This window comes from Ostrinia nubilalis, chromosome 17 (assembly GCF_963855985.1).
Source record: "Ostrinia nubilalis chromosome 17, ilOstNubi1.1, whole genome shotgun sequence".
Taxonomy (NCBI): Eukaryota; Metazoa; Arthropoda; class Insecta; order Lepidoptera; family Crambidae; genus Ostrinia; species Ostrinia nubilalis.
This window is the reverse complement of record NC_087104.1, coordinates 10,089,286-10,110,479: the sequence shown is the minus strand read 5'-3', so window position 1 is coordinate 10,110,479 and position 21,194 is coordinate 10,089,286. Positions and strand designations below refer to the sequence as shown.

At 37.1% G+C, this 21,194-nt stretch overlaps 1 protein-coding gene across 1 annotated transcript in view; it reads right to left on the bottom strand.

The window, feature by feature from the left end:
• Positions 1-21,194, bottom strand: part of LOC135080246 (uncharacterized) — a 241,271-nt gene that overhangs the window by 98,076 nt on the left and 122,001 nt on the right. The window contains exon 4 of the mRNA XM_063974930.1: positions 15,884-15,972. Within this exon, the coding sequence (XP_063831000.1) occupies positions 15,884-15,972 (89 nt within the window). The remainder of the gene's footprint in view (positions 1-15,883; positions 15,973-21,194) is intronic.

Sequence of the window (21,194 nt, the reverse complement as noted above, 5' to 3'; positions counted from 1 at the left end):
ACAAATAGTTATCGAGCAGTTACTTACAGTCACCTCGTCTAATCACTTTATTAATGATATCTTCTGAATCCAGTTTAATTAAAATTCCATCCCCACCCCATTTAACCCCCTTTCCACCCCCCTTGTCAATTTGTCTGCCCAAATACGGCTGGGCGGTTGTCACGTCATTGCGTGCGAAGCGAATATAACTGTCAATTTTGCTTTCTCAATTTTAATAGCTCGTAATGGGGCAGTTGACAGCACTAACTAGTCAATTGACATACTTTTTATGACCTGTCATAACGCGACTTTTCATTCATAGATTTGTATACAGAAGGGAATATAAATGGCGTCTGTAGGTCGGGAATTTAATTGACTAATGCCCATTTTTCACCATCAATCCCTAATTTTTAAGTGACCCCTATGAAATCAAAATTCCTGTTATGTGTTACCATAGGGATTGATGGTGAAAACAGACATAAGGCTGAGTTGCACCACCTAACTTTGACCGTAACTATAACGATAACTGGTGTTTTTTTATGGAGTTTGACAGATTTTTGACGTTTGTTAAAATCAAAGTAAGATGGTGCAACCCAGCCTTGTTGATTACTAAAATTGAATTGTACATGAACTTGCGACATATTTTAGCCTACTAAAACAGAATAAATACTAGACTTCGTGTACCTATTAGTTAATTAAAATTACATGTATATTTTTTCCTAGTTTTAATTTCAGTCTGCGCCAAATTTTTGGATGTTTCAATTCCGCTTTGAAATATCTTTAGTTAATTCGTTAGGTAAGCCTATAATTCCTTAGCCTAGTTACTTTACCTATTCAGTTAGTCTTTGTTATCAACATCATGATACATTTCATACGTCATTCATTCCTACGCATTTCTATTTTGAACAGTACTATACCTCTATGTTTAGGCAAAACTTTCTCTTTTGAGACACACGGCTCAAGTAGGATATCTATTGATGGTACAGCGACAGCACATCAGACTGTACAATTTTGTTGCAAAATAGAACTTATTACAAAGTTGATAAGATCCTACCGTCTGTACTAAGTTACAGAAACAATGAGAGTTCTAGAGACCTGTGATCCGAAGCTCGTTACAAGTTTGCTCCCACAGAATACTTGGCCATATTATTGGGAGTTCAACTAGTAAGATCGCGTTTCCATTGTCTTTGAATTAGAATTCGGTAAAACGGGACAGTAAGTTTGGAATAAGAAAATATGCTTGTTCGATAGAATTGTGCTTATAAACAAAATGAGTTTCGTTATAGATTCGGATTCGTCAGCCGTATAGGTAGCCGTACGTTTAGAATCACTCTATCCATTAAAAAGCCGCATCAAAATCCGTTGCGTAGTTTTAAAGATCTAAGTATACATAATAGGAACAGACATACAGGAAAGTACGGGTAGCGCAGGACCTTTCATTATGGAAAATAACTTTGTTTGGATACAGGAAAGTAACTTTGTAAATGTAGTGAATTGATAATATTCGAAGGACACAATACTGAAGAATCTTGCGTAATTCTACTACAACCTATAGGAACTGATATGATAGAGTTTCCTTTAATAGACTACCTTAATTAGATGTGTTTTAAAAGGATTTTTTTAGTATTACTCTTGTTTCTTAAAGTATGACGGAACCTCATTGCTAATGGAGACGAATTCCCCGTAATACCAGTTCATACAAGCCACGAGATACTAAATTACCAAGTTGACAACAACTTGAATTGATATCACTTGTCAGCTCAGGGGCCCTAGGTATAACTTATAAAGTTCTAGCGGTCGTGTTTCGAATACATGTGCTAAGCCTTGATGTGGTTGTATACAGAATATTACAGAACATCGTGGAGTCTAGTCTATTTATATTAATCATAGTAATATAAAATAGCGGCCTATTCCTTTGCAAAAATAAAGTTAAAGAATGGTATGAGCTTACCTATATGGGGATCATCTCTCAAATAAGGAGTATGAAAATTCATATTTTATGCTTAAGAAAAAAATGTGTTTCACTGTCTTTGAAACACTATGAATTGATAAAAAAAATGCATGTTCAATATGGTGTTGTGTATAAGACTAAAAATAAACTGAATTTATCCCTCAATGCGGCACCTAAGGGAACTTATTTCAGCTTTATAATTTAGATATATATTAAGTATATAGCGCGTAGGTATGAGTACTTAGAGTAGCTATAATGATATGTATATTAAACAAATATTCTGTGAGACTTTTAGCTCGCAAGATTTAATGTGTATGATCCTCACGATTATTTCTCATTTAGGACAATGTCCAACGTTCCGATCCGAATCGGATCTTTTTTGGCCTGGAATTTTATTTATGCCTTTATTGAATCTGAGATACGACCTGCGATTCAGCCAAGTTATTTGGTAATAGAATGGTTCGACCTATGAAATGTCATAGGGCAAACTACAGTACAATGAAGTGGACTGAAACGGCCAAACAAAGGGATTTTTCAAAAAAGTACGTCCGGCCAGGTTAGATTGCTATGATGATGTTCGTTTGTTTCAGCCAAAAGACGTCTACTGCTGGACAAAGGCTTCCCACAATGAACGGTCCTGCGCTGCCCGCATCCAGGCTCTTCCCGCGACCTTTACCAGATCGTCAGTCCACCTAGTAGGAGGCCTGCCCATGCTACGTCTTGCAGCCCGTGGTCGCCACTCGAGAACTATGATGATGATGTGATGACTAATGCAATACTAGTACAAATAACACTGTCTGTTATGTATTCACGCTTAAATGCAGTGAGCCAATTTTATTTTGATGAATGTAGAGACATTGTAGAGATACATGGCAACAGGAAGTGGGAAATAGGCTACATTTCAGAAATAAATATTCAAAGGGATGAAGTGAAACAGAATTTGTGTGAGATATCCATATTTTTTTAATGTTAGCGTATTTTTTTCACTAATGTATTGTTTGGTTTTGTGAAAAATAGAGCATTAATCATGAAACGCGATAAATACTTTCTCTGTCATATTCGTTCTCTAATTTGTACATATTACTCTATGTTAAATTTACTATTATTGCCGCATAGGTAATAATAATTGTCAAACAATGCTTGACTATAGACAAATAAACAAAAAAATATTGATTTTTTTCCATTGGCATTAAAACTAACCGATTCGATTATGTTATTTTCAAAATAGTCCTGTTCTTATAACTACCCGTTATATTAATGGAAGAGTTTTATTATGTAAACAATCGCCTATTACGAGTTATCTATCTATACTTATAATAAATCTGTAGAGAGGTCAATTCTGTACATGAAATATATTTTCAAAATAATTATCAGGGGGTGATTAGTGATCGATACTGATGCCAAAAATGCAATCAGTAAAATTTTTGTCTGTCTGTCTGTCTGTCTGTCTGTCTGTATGTTCCTTATAGAAACAAAAACTACTCGACGGATTTTAACGAAACTTGGTACAATTATTCTTCATACTCCTGGGCAGGTTATAGGATACTTAGGAATTCCCACGGGAACGGGAATTAGCGGGAAAATCCTTTTGTATGTAAAATCTAAACCGCTTAAGTTAGACGCTTGAAATTTAGCATGTAGGTACCTTAGTAAACTTAGAGCTTAGTTACAACAAGGAATTCCCGAAATTCCCACGGAAACGGTAACAAGAGGGAAAATCCTTTTGTATGAAAAATCTAAACCGCTTAAGTTAGACGCTTGAAATTTGGCATGCAGGTACCTTAGTAAACTTAAAGCTTAGTTATAACAGGATATTGCACAATTCTTACGGGAACGGGAGTTAGCGGGAAAAAACATTTGTATGAAAAAATCTAAGCCACGTAAGATAGACGCTTGAAATTTGGCATGCAGGTACCTTAGTAAATTTAAAGCTTAGTTACAACAGGATATTGCAAAATTCTCACGGGAACGGGAGTTACCGGGAAAAAACATTTGTATGAAAAAATCTAAACCGCGTAAGATAGATGAAGGGGGTAAAACGGGATCCACGCGTACGAAGTCGCGGGCGGCCGCTAGTTGACCAATAAAGTAAGTCCATAATTCAGTAATAAAAATGTCATTCCAAATACGTGTCTTACTTATTACTATTCAAAATCCTTCCATACAAGCAGCTTGAACCAAAACATCCTATAATAAATAGCTATGAAACGCCAGAGGCGCGGAGGCAAAAATTCCTCGGATTGCGTCTATATGAAGACTTTAAGGAAAATTCCTTTTCCAAGCCCAGCAGGATAATAATAGATTCATAGGAACATTGTAACGGCGGCCCGAACGTATGCAAACAGTCATAAAATGCCGGCGGGCCACATGCACACTTATTTCGAATACACAACAAAAGCCGCGTTGGTTGGGGTTCTTTGCTACGGTAGGGTAAACGTCAGGAGTCTAGGAGGTTAAGCGTAAACCTATGTGAATGGAAATTCTACAGGGTGTTAGGTAAATGGGTATATGAGCCGACACTAACCCATGTTAACATATGCATATAAATGGTATGGTTAAGTCAGAAATTTGAAATCATAATTTTAATTTTTTAAATGTTCATACAAAATAAAATTTATAAAATCAGATTTGTATGAAAATTAAAATGATTAAAATTATGATATAAATTTTCTGACTTCACCATACCATTTATATGCATATGTTAACATGGGCTAGTGTTGGCTCATATACCCATTTACCTAACACCCTGTATAATAAGTCTTCATCGCCCCGTGATACGTCATTAGACAAAATATCACAGTCTCTATTTCACTTCTTCTTCCTCGGTCCCTCACTGATGAGAATCGCGCCACATATAGTGTCCCTCGGGCCTCCACAGACTGCGGTCATAAGCTGCGTGGACTAAATTTCATACCTACTGCGTTTTAAATCTACGTATATTCAAACTAAACCACTTCGGTTGAAACGCTCATATTATTATTTCTTGCTTTCATTGAAATTAACGTAATAAGATGAAGAAGTCGAAGGTGAATTGTAGCATAACGGCGATCAACAAGTAGAACAAAACCGGTCAAAGTGAGACCACAGAGTAACGCTACAAGCCAGAACAATGCATCTACTCGTAAATAAGTACGTCTAGTGTTTACGTATTCTTAGGCTGTTGCACCACCTAACTTTGACCGTAACTTGGACGATAACCGGTGTTTCTTGTATGGAGTTTGACAGATTTTTGACGTTGCTGCAACCCAGCCTTACTGATGTTGTTGTCCCGAACCATTTCCATTTCCACCGCTCACCCTTGACCGTTTTTTCTGATTTACAAGCGTATAAATCAGCGTGGACTTCACGGCCGCGCGTTACACCGCGCAGAGTAAACCTTCGCCGAATAAATTTCAATTTAGCACTGGACAAGCGGTTTGTTTGGATAGCGGTTCTGATGTGGGCCGAATTGGATCAATAAGAGGTACAAGTCAGGGATATTATGGATATCCGTAACCGTAACCGAAACTTTCGGATATCCGAAATAAAAAAAACCCGTAACCGTAACCAAAACCGGTATAATATTATTCCTATATCCGTAACCGTATCCATAACCGAAACTACATATTTAAATTGTTTTTGTACAGCATTGTAAAGGCATAACAGCCTGATTTACTTTTTTAATGACATCCAGTAACAATTTTTATTTTTTTATTCGATATAAAGTGTGCGTCCATGAATGAACCATGTTGGACAACTTTTGCAAATTGCAGTAACCGAAACTTCCGGAATATACGAAATAAAAAAGTATCCGTAACCGAAACCGGTATAATATTATTCCTATATCCATAACCGTATCCATAACCGAAACTACATATCCATAACATCCCTAGTACAAGTACCTAACGACGGGACGTCAAGCTAAAGAATAACGCATCTTACCTGGTTGTAATAGGATCGTTTTTGCAATAAATATGTATGTGCTGTTGTACAAACGACTGATACGATAGATCGACTATCTCTTGCGCAAGTTTTGGTTTCGAAATTGTATTGTTTTGTGATTAGATTGGCGGAAAGTTACTAACAACTTTAGTTGCACCACTTTACTTAACCGTAACTATAACCGGTGTTTTTTGTATGGAGTTTGACAGATTTTCGACGTATGTTAGAGTTAAAGTAAGATGGTGCAACTTAGCCTAAGTTGGCACCTTACTAAACGTAACTATAATATAATATAACCATAACAGGTGTTTTTGTATGGCGTTTGACAGATTTTTGACGTTTGTAAAGTTAATGTAAGAGCGTGCAATGCAACCCAGTCATATTGTAAATTATGCTAGTGTAATAAAATCACTGCTTAGTTAGTGTATTGCAACATTTTATGGCTGAATTTGAGCACTGGCCACTGACACAATTTATTTTAATTTATTTTTAAAAACCAATATTGATCGTATTTTGTTTTTTCTCTTCGATTTTTAACACGGCATGATTTTCACACCTTTAATTGGTGGTTAGTTAGCTAATATGGCCATTTAATTGACGTAGGTTCCTACTTTTTGAGACATAAAATATTATTTTGTATGTAATAAAATCCGGGCGTTTTCAAGGCGAGAGTGAATAGGCTCTTACAGGGCAGATATGTACCATCCTAGACTGCATCTCACTTAACACCAGGTGCGATTGCGGTCAAATACCTACCTTGTCTAGCATAAAAAAAATGTAAAAAGGAATGTATAATACCTATCATTAGTTGATCATTTAAATCTATTGTAAGTACTTTAATATTATGTACTTTAAAAACTCGAAGCTATATTTTAGTGTTTTTAGAGATAACCTCGTAATTAATGGTTGGAATAAATTTGTATCAAATACCCAGTTGGCAATATAATTTGATTTATGGTAGGCGCGTTACTTTATTTCCAAGTAGCCCACAAAAGGAAAAACTTCCATGAAATCCACGAAACACTCAAAGCTTATGTACCTATTTACAAAATTTCATACAATCACAAAGGCATGTTAATGGTATGTGTTCAAATATTTTTTTGCGACTTCAGAGGCCGAAATTAACGACAAAATTAATCGAGTCCTCCAGTGACTTGGCCCACTTTTAACTTGGTACACGGGACAAGTCGGCTGGTTTGCTATTTTAAATAGTTTTATTTTAATTCGTTGTCAAGCAACTTGGCCAGGGAGCCAAGCTAAAAGTGGGCCAAGTCACTGAAAGACTCAATTATAAGCGAATACACGATTTGTTAATTCGATCAATTAGGCAGTAAGAAGAGAGTCGACTTTACGGACAGGTGATTAGGGCCTTCATAAATTAATGTCACCAGCTTAAATATAATACAGACGGAGACACCGAACAAAAGGCGCCAGATTACAAACGCAATTAAAAAGCTGTCGCCGCCGAAAAATTAGAACAATTTCTTTTCCGATACACCCAGTATTTCCCCCGGGTGGCAATGAAGGCTATTGCCGGCATAATTTTCTACCAAACCCATGGGTCTATACAGGGTAAACATTAAATCGTTGTCATCCTTTTAATATACGACTCTACTCATTAGTACATTGATACATTCCCCAAATATGAGACAAATCTAATGAGTCTTTTGTCTTTATTTTTATTATTTATTTGTATTAGTGTGATCTTATAGAGTTTAGAACAATTGTACATTAAATTACACATTTATATTGCAAAATAACACGTATTACATCAAAATACTATACCATAATTGCTTGATGTGCTATCGTCTGTACAAGGTTTTAATTATTGTTTTAACTCATTGAATTGGTCTCATGTTTGGGGAATGTACTATGTTTTATGAGTAGAATCTTATTTTAAAAGGACGCCAAAGATTTCAATGTCACCCTGTATTAATGAGTGCCTGAAATTCAGCTTTTTAACCATCACCAATTTGGAGCGCTTTTGTATTGTACTGTGGAACGAACAAAAGCTGAAATGTGCGTTTCGCCACAATACCAGCCATTTGTAAGCATTGGCTGCGCGGATTGAATGGATATCCAGCCTGTATATTCTGATTCTTTAAATCTACATATTAAACGTGATATGTACATTGTATTTTTGATCATAGCAAATCTTGAAATCTTTGTTGATTGAGAATGGAATGTCGAATTCTTAGCTACATTAATAAGTAGGTCCAAACACAATCAATAAGTACCATACACGCTTTAGCGTACGAGTCGTAACTTCAAATCGGAGGTAAGTAAAAGACAACTTGACAATAAAGAATTTTTGCAGATGGAGATCGAGGTAGCATTAGAAAGATAACATTAGGTTTATAAACAAAAGGATAAACGCAAGTTCACTTAAAACTTCCATTAAGTAATAAAAATAACAAACGAAAATATTATCTCTCTTTCTGTTACTAAAAACGTCTCGCAGAACCGTCATGAAAAAATTAAGGACATTGTTCTCCAATTTTCACTTACAATTGTAGAAAAAGGCAAAGGAAACAGGCTTTTAGCGATTTGCGGAATTTAATCTGCGCAGTTCGTTTAACGTTTTAATTCGCACGGAACGTTCTTATTTATTAGTTCTGCTTCAAAGCTTCGTGTTAAAATGTCAAAGGAAAGTGAAAAAAACTTGGGAGTCCGTAAAATGATATACAAACGACGTAGTTTAGAGCAATTCAGCAGCCCTCATAGAAAGAAAGTTTTGAATGTTTGTTTGTACACAATTTAAAAATTCTTTCACCAAGAATCCTACATAATTTCTGATGAACATAAGCTAAAACTTCGCCGGGTCAGCTAGTGTTAAATATACAAGCAAATAAATTGCTACCTAAAATACATAATAAATTAGTTTAGTTATTCTACTAACCCTACGGCCTACAACTTTTTGAAAGTGGATTTGGGTATATCACAGACTAGCTCACAAATTCATTGGTTTTAATTTTTTGTGCGACGAATCCCCACAATAAGTTTTCTTGTACTAAGAAAACTTAATTAAGTACTTTTACAGTACAGTAACTGAGTACTTTTCTGGTACTTTACAATTTTATATTAATCTATACTTATAATAAATCTGTAGAGAGGTCAATTCTGTACATGAAATATATTTTCAAAATAACTATCAGGGGGTGATTAGTGATCGATACTGATGCCAAAAATGCAATCAGTAAAATTTTTGTCTGTCTGTCTGTCTGTCTGTCTGTCTGTCTGTCTGTCTGTCTGTATGTTCCTTATAGAAACAAAAACTACTCGACGGATTTTAACGAAACTTGGTACAATTATTCTTCACACTCCTGGGCAGGTTATAGGATACTTAGGAATTCCCACGGGAAAAAATCTAAACCGCGTAAGATAGACTCTTGAAATTTGGCATGCAAGTACCTTAGTAAACTTAAAGCTTAGTTACAACAGGATATTGCAAAATTCCCACGGGAACGGGAGTTAGCGGGAAAAAACATTTGTATGAAAAAATCTAAACCGCGTAAGATAGACCCTTGAAATTTGGCATGCAGGTACCTTAGTAAACTTAAAGCTTAGTTACAACAGGATATTGCAAAATTCCCACGGGAACGGGAGTTAGCGGGAAAAAAATTGTATGAAAAAATCTGAACCGCGTAAGATAGATGAAGGGGGGGTAAAACGAGATCCACGCGTACGAAGTCGCGGGCGGCCGCTAGTTTAAAAATAAAACCTTTACACGAACTCACAAATGTAACAAAATTTCACTAAACTGTTCAGCAAATACCGATTGAGCAACCAATCGCACAACTAGTTCATTTACAGAGTGAGTTGCCGAACCGACATTCTGATGGGCTCAGTGTCAAGTTTGAGAGCTCATAAATAATTATACGATTGCTCTAGCCACTCAACGTCTGTGATTGAATTAATTACACCCAGTTATATGTATGATGTTGTTAGAACATCTTGGATAGTGAATACCTACTTCGTTTGAGAATGGTAATCAATCAGAGAACTAGTACTAATTTCTGGCGAATTATGTAAATTGCAAGTTATGTGAGATCTGTATTGACTTAAGGTCTTGTAGTACCTTATTAAAGAACATACTGATTATCAGATCGAGTCTCATAGCTGGTTTCGATAGTCAATCTTGTTGGTCAGGCTTCTACACTACTGTATAAAATTGTATTAAATGTGTGATAAAGAAAGACGTAAATAGTCTTTACAAGTTACCCTATAAATAAATAAACCTAGACCAATACAAACAGGCAACAAATGTTTATGCAAACGAATGTCTGTACCCTCTATTTGAGAATCAAATCCGCCATCCCTGGCATATTAGGTATGCGAACCACTATGCCAGCCCGCTATCAAAGCTATCCAACTTTTAATAAGAAATACTTCTACTAAGTCGACCATTGATCGATAGCCTGCATCCAGCGCCGTCCTGCTACCTTTATGAGGTCGTTGGTCCACCTTGACGCTGCGCTTTTTGGTACGTGGCTTCCACTCCAGAACCTTGCTGCCCCATCGGCCGTCAGTTCTGCGTACTATGTGCCTCATTGCCACTTCAGTCAGCTTGCTAATCAGTCGGGCTATGTTAACGACTTTAGTTCGTTTACGTATCTCCACATTTCTGATTCGATCTCGTAAAGAAACACCAAGCATAGTCCTCTCCATAGAGCTCCATTTTGAGCTTATTTGTAAGGCCTATATTGAGAAACCACGTTCCCTATTGATTTCTATATTATCATCTTGGTAGCGGCCTGCATTTAGGTGCCTAAAAAACCAACAACTCTTTATAAATTGGATCTTTCAGGGATAAGCAATAAAGGCTTTATTGCATTGCACTTTGAAAACATAAATCCGTCGTTCCACTCAAATCCGATCGTCCAATTAGCAGTCGTTTTATCGATAGTCAAGTGGGATCCTGCTGTTAGCTTTGTTTTGTTTTGCTGTTGGATCCACTAAACGGATTAGAGCTTACAAATTAAATTATTGGAAAAACTTCAAAGCTTTCGTGTTCAGGATCATTTCACTGTTGTCATACCTTTTGTAGGCCACATATTTGTTTAGTGGGATGATTTGATGCTTGTTTTTTATTTGAATTAATTTCGATAGAGATATGAAATGCTATCCCATGAAATACCACAGATTCTTTGGCGTTTTATGGATATGATTTTGATGTAATCGCATACGTCTCCTTTTTTGTATATATTGAAAGGCTAACGAAGTAATCGCGAAATTAAAAATCTTCAATATATTAGCTACATGGTCAAGAGAATTAATTGTAAAATATTGTTCACTTATGAAGAAGGTTCGTACATGGAACGACTACATGTCAATTAATTAAATCTTTTGCATATCATAATGTCTAACTAATTAACTATCTAAACGCGGAAAATATTCATAGCTCAGGCGAGGAACTATGACTGTGAACTAGTTCTTACATACATAATGAGCCCGCGTTATGACGCCGCGATGGCTGCTGCGACGCGTGGCGTGTAGGCGGCCAATAAATTGTTTATTCATTCATTGAATTAACAAAGAAACAACATTTAAATAAAACAGCATTCCAAGCCACCATTTTTGTAGCAAAATAGGATTAAAGACATAAGCTGTTACAGCTAGACTGGCCAGTGTAGGGACTGTAGGCCAAACCCTACATTTGTGCCTTTGGTAAATTGGAGAGTGTGCTCAGTGGAGTCCAAATGATGAGTCCTGATGTTGACTTGCAAGGACCAAAAATATTGTAGCAGTAGTCAATTCCGAAAGTGTCATTGATAGAAAGCATTACGTTATTAAAATAATAGACAATATTTTTTATCCCGGTCACCTTTTTCCTCCACTTTACTAGATCCCAAGAGGTGCGCCTACAATACAAAAAAATACACATTTTGCAGCCGTACAAAAGGTCAATTTTCCAAAACAAAAACTGTACCTAATATCAGCACGTGACCGCACAAATGACAGCATATCAAGTTAGCGTCTTACGTAGTTGAATTTAAGAGCGATTTCACAACAAAAATGTATAGTTTGATGTGCCGTTTATTGTACAGAGGACAGCCATATCAAGCCAAACACTGCCGCATCTTATGTAGTTGTGTTTAAGGATGATTTTTCAACAAAATGTATAGTCTTTTGAGCGATACAATCGGCCATCGTCCGTCTCGTAAGCCGATTAGGGAACATTCTGCCCCGCGTCATCTTCTAGCCCGATTGGTATGCGGCTGAGGCCGATTGAAGATAATACTGATAACGTTCGAAGCTACCGTTACTATGATGAATGAGATAGTTTAGATAGCCGTTCTTTAAATAAAACTTATTTTAAGCCGGTCAGTCAAGACCAAAATGTAAAAAGCAATTTTATTTTCATAAGTCATTGAATGCACCAAAACTTCGTCAAGAATCTTAAAACCTGGAATAGACACTAATAAATCCGCCAGTAGTTTTCAAACACCTAACAGATGAAAATTCCAAAACTAGTCCGGACACGACTTATTTTGGAATCTTTCGTAGTAGTTTTAATTAGTAGATCTTTCTAGCCCTATCAAATTCGAATTAATTTCTTCACTTATACTCAACTCTTCCCAATATACCACTTTAGGATAAATTACGGATATTGTCTGAAAATAGGACCCCTCCTGTTTTCAGCAATATCGTTTAAAATGCCTTATTATTTTTAGACGGGGATCTTAAAATAATAAGGCTTGAAACGCTCAGAATTGTACAGAATTACGTAATATTGTAGACCAATGAATGATAGGTATACGCAGTTGTTTATACCGCGTGAGTGCAAACACAAACGGGCTATGGAACTTGATACGCCGACATAAATTGATACGCGGCTCGCATGCAATCTTGACACACAATAGCCTAGTATATCACGTGGATGGATTGTCTATCACTTCTATCAGAGAGCCGATATTCAAACGATGTTTATCGACAGGATTAAAAGTTGTGGTTGCTCAATAACAATACTACAAAAGAACTTAGGCTTAAATATAACCCTTATGAATGTTAGACCTTGAATGAAGCCTTGAGGAATGACGTCAAATATTCTTGAATTACACACTTACACAGGAAACAATTATCTGTAGATGATGCTCTAAAAATAAGTGTAAGCCCAACATAACAATCAGTTTACTGTTACTGAATTTGATGAAATTTCATCACTTGAAACGTTACTTTACATAGGATTTTATGATAAATGTTGTGTTTATGTTTTCATAAACTATCATACATGTGCTAGGAAGGGGATAGTTGTACATTCGACTTACCAATTCCGTTTCATACAATTCCGAGTCTCCTAAACTGGTGGTTTCCTCAATGATATTAGTCAGGTGCATACTCGGCCTCATGGACACACGGTTCTTGAATCCCGAGGACTTCCTCCAAAGGTCCTCATCCTTCACCTCGTCTGCTAAAGTTGCGAACTGCTCGTAAAAATTGATCACCCCCGACAGCTCGCCGTCCAAAATTGTGTCCTCTGCCTTTGAGTTACTGATGGAATTTAAGACTTCGTTTCTTTTACCATCTCGTACACTTCCATCCACTTCACTATTTTCGTTCAAAATAGTGGTGGAGCGTGTATCGTTGAACTCATATTCTAGATCAAACCCTCTATCATCAAATAGGCTTTTGAATTTAGCCCAGCAGCCAAGCTTCTTCTCTTCTGCATGATTCGCAACGTTATTCGACGCTTTATCCATTGTGAAAGGAAGTGATTATGATTAATCTGGGTATTATTGGATACGCCTAATCGGCTTTACACCACAAATCAGCGTCTACGACTTGGAATCAAGGCGAGTGATTTTTAACACATTGTTTGTAGAACTGATTGCCACTGATAAAGACATAGGTAAATAGTTCCTTGTGATAATCACGATAAATATAGTTGCTTCTATAATGATTAGGCACAAGGTTTCAATAATTACAGCGATTGATGATATCAATAATTGCGGTATGTCTACTTTTAGATTTAAGATTTAGTTATTTAAAGGCTTCCTTAGCGGCTGTTATCATTAGCGATGTATCACTATAATTCTTTGATTAATCTTGAAGAAATCATAAAATTATGAACCGTTAATATAAGTAGACTATTAAGACACTTTTCACGATCCCTACAAAAAAACACTTAGCACTTTAAATTTACTATCTCGCACAAAACACTACACGAATGTTATTTTAAGTTTTAATTTGATAAAAATATGACACTTAAGGATCACATTCTGGATTAAAATGATTTTCAAGTAGCACAGTCTCGTGCGGTGACTTGAGTGATACTAAACAATAATGATTTAATTATTCTGATAAGTCGATATCACGATAAGAGGACATTATCACGGTACTTATTCTGATTGTGAACGGGTTAATTTTTCTACGACATCTTGAGTCACGTTTTATTATACTGTCTAATGATCTGGCTGTGATATAGCCATAAAAATAAAAGTAAACGCGAGTGCAATCTTTAAATAGATAATTATTTCTATCAATTCTATAGTAGTAATTTCACTGAGACAGACAGAAATCCTTTGCATCCTTATGCGTATATTATCCAAATTATTAAAAGCTTATCTCTAGAACTAAAACTCAGGGTAAAAAAAAAAGTACCGCTATCATCTGAGTGCACCTAGATCAGCTGAACCCCTGAAATTGTATGACTTTACATACATAACCTCTTCATAAAAGTGTCTAAGCGCAAGGGACCTTGCTTAAAAAACTGACTTGACCCTGAACCAGTGTTTAACCATTAGCCAAAAGCTTGGTACACCCAAAACTACAGGATGAGACTGAACTGAGCGAGCTGAATGCCGAACAAGGAATGCAAACGAATACTACAGGCTACAGCCAATGGCGATGTCCCATGTTCCACAATCATATGGGTCATGATGACGGACTCGGTCAGGTTTTAAGTGGATAAAAGTGTAGGGCCTTCTCACTTCTGGTCTTCTGGTCAGAGGACCAGAGGGTAGAGCCAGATAGCCCCCACAGCTGGTGGGTATAATTTGATGCATTTACTGACGAAAAAAAGCATTGTACGTATTGCTATCTCTCGTCAATAGATCGGCTAATGTGGACAACAAACGTGCGTAAGCGTCAGTTTCCTCAAATTGATTGGTAACCTGAATTCAGCAATGCGGGCGACATCAGCTCTAATTGGCTAATTTGGGGGCAACTAGAAGCCACGTCTCCTTTGCTCTAATGTTACTTACACCCTGGAGAACATACGATATTATAATAAACGCTTCTAGTAGCTCTTAAGGGATTAACTTAATGTGTAAAGTCGTCTTTGGTCCAGTAGTACGAGATCTAAACTTTCTCTACTTGGAGGTTCTGGGTTCGACTTATAAATTTACATTGCGTATTAATTCACAGTTCCCGAATGTTTCAGGCTTCAATAAATCTGTTTGATCGAAATTAACTGTGCGGCTACAACAGTATGTATGATCTTAAAAGTTCCTAATAATGTGAGCTCTCAGGTAAATATAAAAATAGTAATACCATGCGATTAGCATTGTAGTTATTATTATTCTGAGATGAACTTTCACTCCGTAATCAAAACAGGCGTCGATTTGAGGAGAACTCTCTAATCATAATAAGCTATAATCTAATTTATAGTCATTCTTAGAGGTAGGAATTCAAGGTCGTAAAGAAAAGGCTGGGTAACACTGCGAAATAATTCTAAATAATTCGACGCCTTTTGGCTAAAAAACTAATTGGTTCGAGTTCGTCTAGGACGGGGTGGAACGTATTCTTACACATATAATCCTTATGGTAGAGGGAATATGGTTATATTTTACACTTTATTCCCAAAAACAATAAAAAAGATACTTGCTGTGCCTTATTATAATAATACAACACTTATGAGTATTTAGCATAGGCGCAGACCACGAACTTTCGGTCGATTTAATTTGGACTTCATTAAAACGATTTGGTATCGGGCGATTCTTCATACAAATTAGAATCGGGCCCAACTATCGGCCAACTAAAAGTCGGTGGCCTGCGCCTAGGCTTAACGTTGTTTATTAGTAAAGTACTTACGGCGACGTCGACTAGCGGCTCGTCTTCAGGCGTGAGCGCCAGCGAGGAGCGGCGGCCTGCGCGCGCGCCGGGCGATCCGCTAGAGCTGCCTGTGGACAAACAAACAACTATCTTAAGTATAACATATTGTAAGCTCATTTTCATCTGAAACACAGATTTGTCCTAGTTCAGACATAAAAATACACTTTACCTCATAATTACTCGTATGTTGTTACTAAATAAACTAAATCATCATCATCATTTCAGCCACAGGACGTCTACTGCTGAACATGGGCCTCCCCCAATGACTTCCACATCGCACGGTTGATAGCGGCCTGCATCCGGCGCCTTCCTGCTACCTTTATCAGGTCGTCGGTCCACCTTGTCAATAAACTAAATAAATGTTATAATTTGATGAATCTATACGAGTACATCAGCACGTCTCTACGTAATCCAAACTACCTAGCATAAAGGTAGGTTGTAGATAGGAGCTATAAAGGCCATTTTTCTATCAACGAGAATGCGTGGTCTGTACAATAACTTGTTTCTAGAAATATTGTAGGCCCCATACAGATTTTTTCTATTCTTAATCCGACAGACAGTGGTCACAGAGTTTGTTGCAGCGCTTCTTCTTAGCACTTGCGGAGTGTTTGTCTCGAAGCGCTGCGATGGTAGAACAAACGTAAAAAATCATGAGAGCTTTCTTAAATCTCTATTTGTAAGTTCTAATTTGATTTTATTTATACACTAGCGGCCGCCCGCGACTTCGTACGCTTGGATCCCGTTTTACCCCCTTAGGGGTGGAGCTTCGTAAAATCCTTTCTTAGCAGATGCCTACGTCATAACATCTACCTGCATGTCAAACTTCAGCCCGATCCGTCCAGTGGTTTGGGCTGAGCGTTGATAGATCACTGTCCAGTCAGTCAGTCACCTTTGAGTTATACATAATATTTAGATTATTTAGCGGTTTCAGGCAAATCTTCTTTACAAAAGACCAACATTTAAAATCGGTTTAGAAAAGCTGCGTTAACGAGAGTACATTTATATTTATACGTTTTATTCTGCATTTTGGGAGCACCCTTCGTAGTACCCACTCATGAACCCTTCTTTGGTTCAGATGAACAATGGGATTGTTGAGAGAAAGCCCCATAACAGGCCTCATTACTTTTCAAGTACATCTTATTATACGACTCTTAGAAATGAGCACGTCATTTTAGAGGAGGAGAATCCAGATTCTTCTTATTTTTAATCTATTAATTTTTGTTGAATAACAAATTCACGTGGCTTGGCGAAAGTAAAAGACGTTCAGCGATTAGAAATTTGCATTTTGTATGTCCTTTTCGAAGTGTCCGAGACATAAAAACTCTACTCTACTTTTAAAAGGTGCCTAATTCTTCCTGTACTTAGGTATAGTTTTGTTTGATAAGGATTTTTATCGTCTTTAACTTTGTGACTTTTCGAATCTAGATGACCAGAACATGTAAGAAAAACAATTGTTCAACAAATTACCATAACAAATAAACGGGCGTATACGCTGTCTACATCACGAGTATATCATGATGTTAACTATGGCCAGATACTGGCTTAAAAGTCATCATTTACCTGTGGTGTCTATCACTTCCTCACTACTCCTAGCCTGGAGCCATCTCTGAACCAACTCTATGCTGCCCTCCTCACCGGCTAACATTTTTCACGCACATTCCTTATCACAACACATTCTCACTTTTCAACACACACCTCAAACTTTATTCCAACTTTTGGTCGCTGTTGACCGTTGACGAAATTCTAAAATTAATTTTTATGACACAAAACAGACACAATCTTTTTTTAAAACATCGATGCACGACACGAACGTTCGATTCTAGAATGATTCAAATTTAAAAATTATGCGTTGAGTGTATCAAACACAAACAAAACATGATCGCCAATAAAGCTAATGACGGCAGCGACGGAAAAGCGCGCAGTCAAATTTTTAAAAATTGAATTATCGCACGAAAGAAATGACAGCGCTTTGCCGCGTTCAAATATCGAATTAATTAAATGACGATCGTCGACAGGCCAGTGTAAACAGCGAGCAGTAGATGAAACCATTTTGTTGTTGCACGTCGTGCGATAGATGTTGGTCTTTATTGCGAGTAGTTAAGGCGTGTTTTGTGTTTCGTGGAGTGTTTGTTATGGTGGTGGACAGGAGTTTGTGGAGCGCCGAGCGGTCGGTTAGGTAACGGCCGTCAAGTCGAGACGGCTGATCGAAGAAGGGGGGTGAATGTAGGACGAACGTACAGTCAAGCATACATTAAGCGGCTGGAAGGGATATGTAGAGATCTTATTGTGTTCGATGCTTTAGTGCCAGTTAGATCTTAAATTCGGGGCTATTAGAAAGGCAGCGCATTTAAATTAAACCTATCCATTGCTGTTTCAACACTCTTTGATTAATTACTGCATCTTATCTACGGACCTTGTATTTATGTAAATCTATTAATATTGAATGTAATGTCAGCTCCTCTTAATTGAACTGAGCAAACGGTCAGAATAACTGGTGCAGTATACACTTTTCCATCATTACAAAATTGTATTTGAGTTTAATTAAAATGATATTAACCGATGTTAAAAAGGAGGATGTCGTCAATACTTTTTTTTAATAATTTTATTTCCTATATTTTGATCAGACTTAAGAAAGTTACACGGATGTTTATAACATCAGAAATTTATTAATTCAGCGCCAATTTGTCTGAAGCCATTAGAAAAACGTACTTTACACTTTTATTCCTATTTTATTGTTTATTATTCTAACTCCAAGGTAGCAACGAGGAGCGTGCCAATTTATAAATTCAAACCTCAATGACTTTGCATCGTCGTGCACGCGTATGCAAATGTCACTCAACAGTCATTTTTCACCGGCTAATGTGGTTGGCCTCACTTGGCCTTCATACGTCATCATGGGTTGGGCTACCAAACACTACACTAGAAAATATGTGTGTCTATACCATTTAGTTCGTAATAAGCTTGTTAGAGTCAATCAATCAATCTTTCGCAGCTGACCGCTCGCTGATTGACATACTAACTAGAAAAGAATATAAATGACATAAGAATAATATCTAGGATTTATTCTTCTTGCGTTTTGGATAGGTGCTATAAATAATTCTGTATCTTGCTTGGGCATATTTAAATTTGTAAAAATACAGGTTACCTAGCTTTTCATACCAACCTTGTCTACCTTTAAAAGTTTAGGTAGTATTTTTTTTGTTAATGGTTCCAGTGTTTGAAGAGTTTATTAGCATTATTAATTTTATTCGTAGATTTCGACAAAGCGAAGGTAGAGACGATTTTTCATAAAATGCGAATTTAAACTCGCCGTAAACTACGGCCATGAAGGAAAAATCATTATTATTATGATTTAATTGCACAAGATAAAAAAAATATTTCCATTGAAGTAAACCAACAATTGATAATCTGCATTTCTGTATAAACAGTAGGTAAATAAAAACAATTTACCTGTAAGATAAGAATCCTTCATTTCTCAATGATTGTGACTTTTAAAGACCTTGTTAAAAGTAAGATTTTCTTTTAACTCTACGGAGTAGGCCAAAAAATCCTCACCCCTTCTGGGGTAGTGAGGTGGGGTTGAGATTTTGGGAGATGAGACTTTTTTCTGACAAATCTGACAGTTATCCACATCCCCCTTGCCTTAACGAAATACTTTTAACGAAGAGGAAAATATTGTCCAATGAAAGAACCTTAAGTGCCCGTTTCTACCACGGCAATGGAAGCATTACTATACAGGGTGGAAACAATAAGTGATCTCACTCGATTATTTCGAAACTATACAAGGTATCCAAAAAAAAGGAACAAAAGTGCTTCACGAGCTCTATCCAACGGTATCAATAATAGGTCACACAGGATAGACCTAGTTTATTCCGTAACCTATTTACCGTTTGAAAGAGCTCATGAAGCACTTTCAGGATCAGTAACCAGTTTTTCGATATCTTGTATAGTTAAGAAATAATTGAGTGAAATCACTTATCGTTTCCACCCTGAATATACGAGTAAGACACCCCGCAGATTATCGACTTTTTTGTCAGTCGATAGTTTGGTCAGGCTGTTAGCTAGGCAATAATGAACATGTATGGAAGTACACGCATTACCTACACCGACCGACCTGAGCCGACATGAGCTCTCCTGGCCTACATGGAAATCTTTAAATAGACTTCGGACGCAGGTCGGCCGTAGTAAGGACAATCTGTTCAGGTGGGGATTTCTGGATGGCTCAAACTTGGAGTGCAAGTGTGGTTTTGTTCCCCAGTCGACAAAGCACATGATGTCGTGCCCTGCGTGCCCAAGCAACCGCACGCAGGAAGATTTAATGAAGGCTACTGACAACGCCACTCTTGTGGCGGAGTTTTGGGCAGAAGGGCGCTGTGTAGGTTTGTTGTCGATACGACAAGAAGAAGACCTACACCGATTTGGTGTCGGCCGATTCCTCGTACAAATTGGAAGCCGACCAAACTATTGACTAAGTCTGTAGTTTGCACTACGGGGAGATAAGACACCTTCCTACCTAATATTATGTTACCTATCTGTGTACCTATTAGAGGAGATCGAGGTAAAGTTGTAACAGAGGAGAGTTGTGACATTGTCGATTGTTTGGAACATATTAACTACTGGCGAGCTCGTAACTAGTGTGTGTTTTTAGTTCAAATCTCGAGCTAAAAAATGCTTGATAGTTGATAGGATTCCAAAATCGACGATATCACAACAGCTCTCCTTGTTTCAACTCACCTCGGTCTAACTTACATACATGTACCAGCAGTATTCTGCATAGGTACATGTAATGTTCATTCCCATAATCTCTTCTAGAAGCCTTAGGTCTGCACTTTAATTTATTAATCACTATCGAGCGTTTGTCTTAACCGGTCGCCTATTCGCTTTGAGAGACACGTTGCGAGTGATGCAATAATAGTGCACTTACCAATTGGTGTTAAAGGAAACTCGACTTTAAGTGTATTGTAGTTGATAGTGATTGGATTGGGTCTCGATTTCTTGATAGAAATATCATGGGAGAAACCGAAGTTTTTAGTTTACTTTAGAAACAAACTTTGTTTTAAATTATAGGGTCCCAATTTTACTAAATACTTACTAAAATTTTGTGACTGAGTTTCTTGCGCTGCTTCTTCTCAGCACTGGCCCATTTATTGCCCCAAAGCAGTGGTAGGGTTAATACTGGGACGTGTAAAAGTGCCTTTTAAAAGCCTACTTGCAAAAATAATATGAGATTTTTACAAAATACGTAGAATTCGTATTTAAATATTAAGGTTGAGAGCCTTGTTATGCCTAG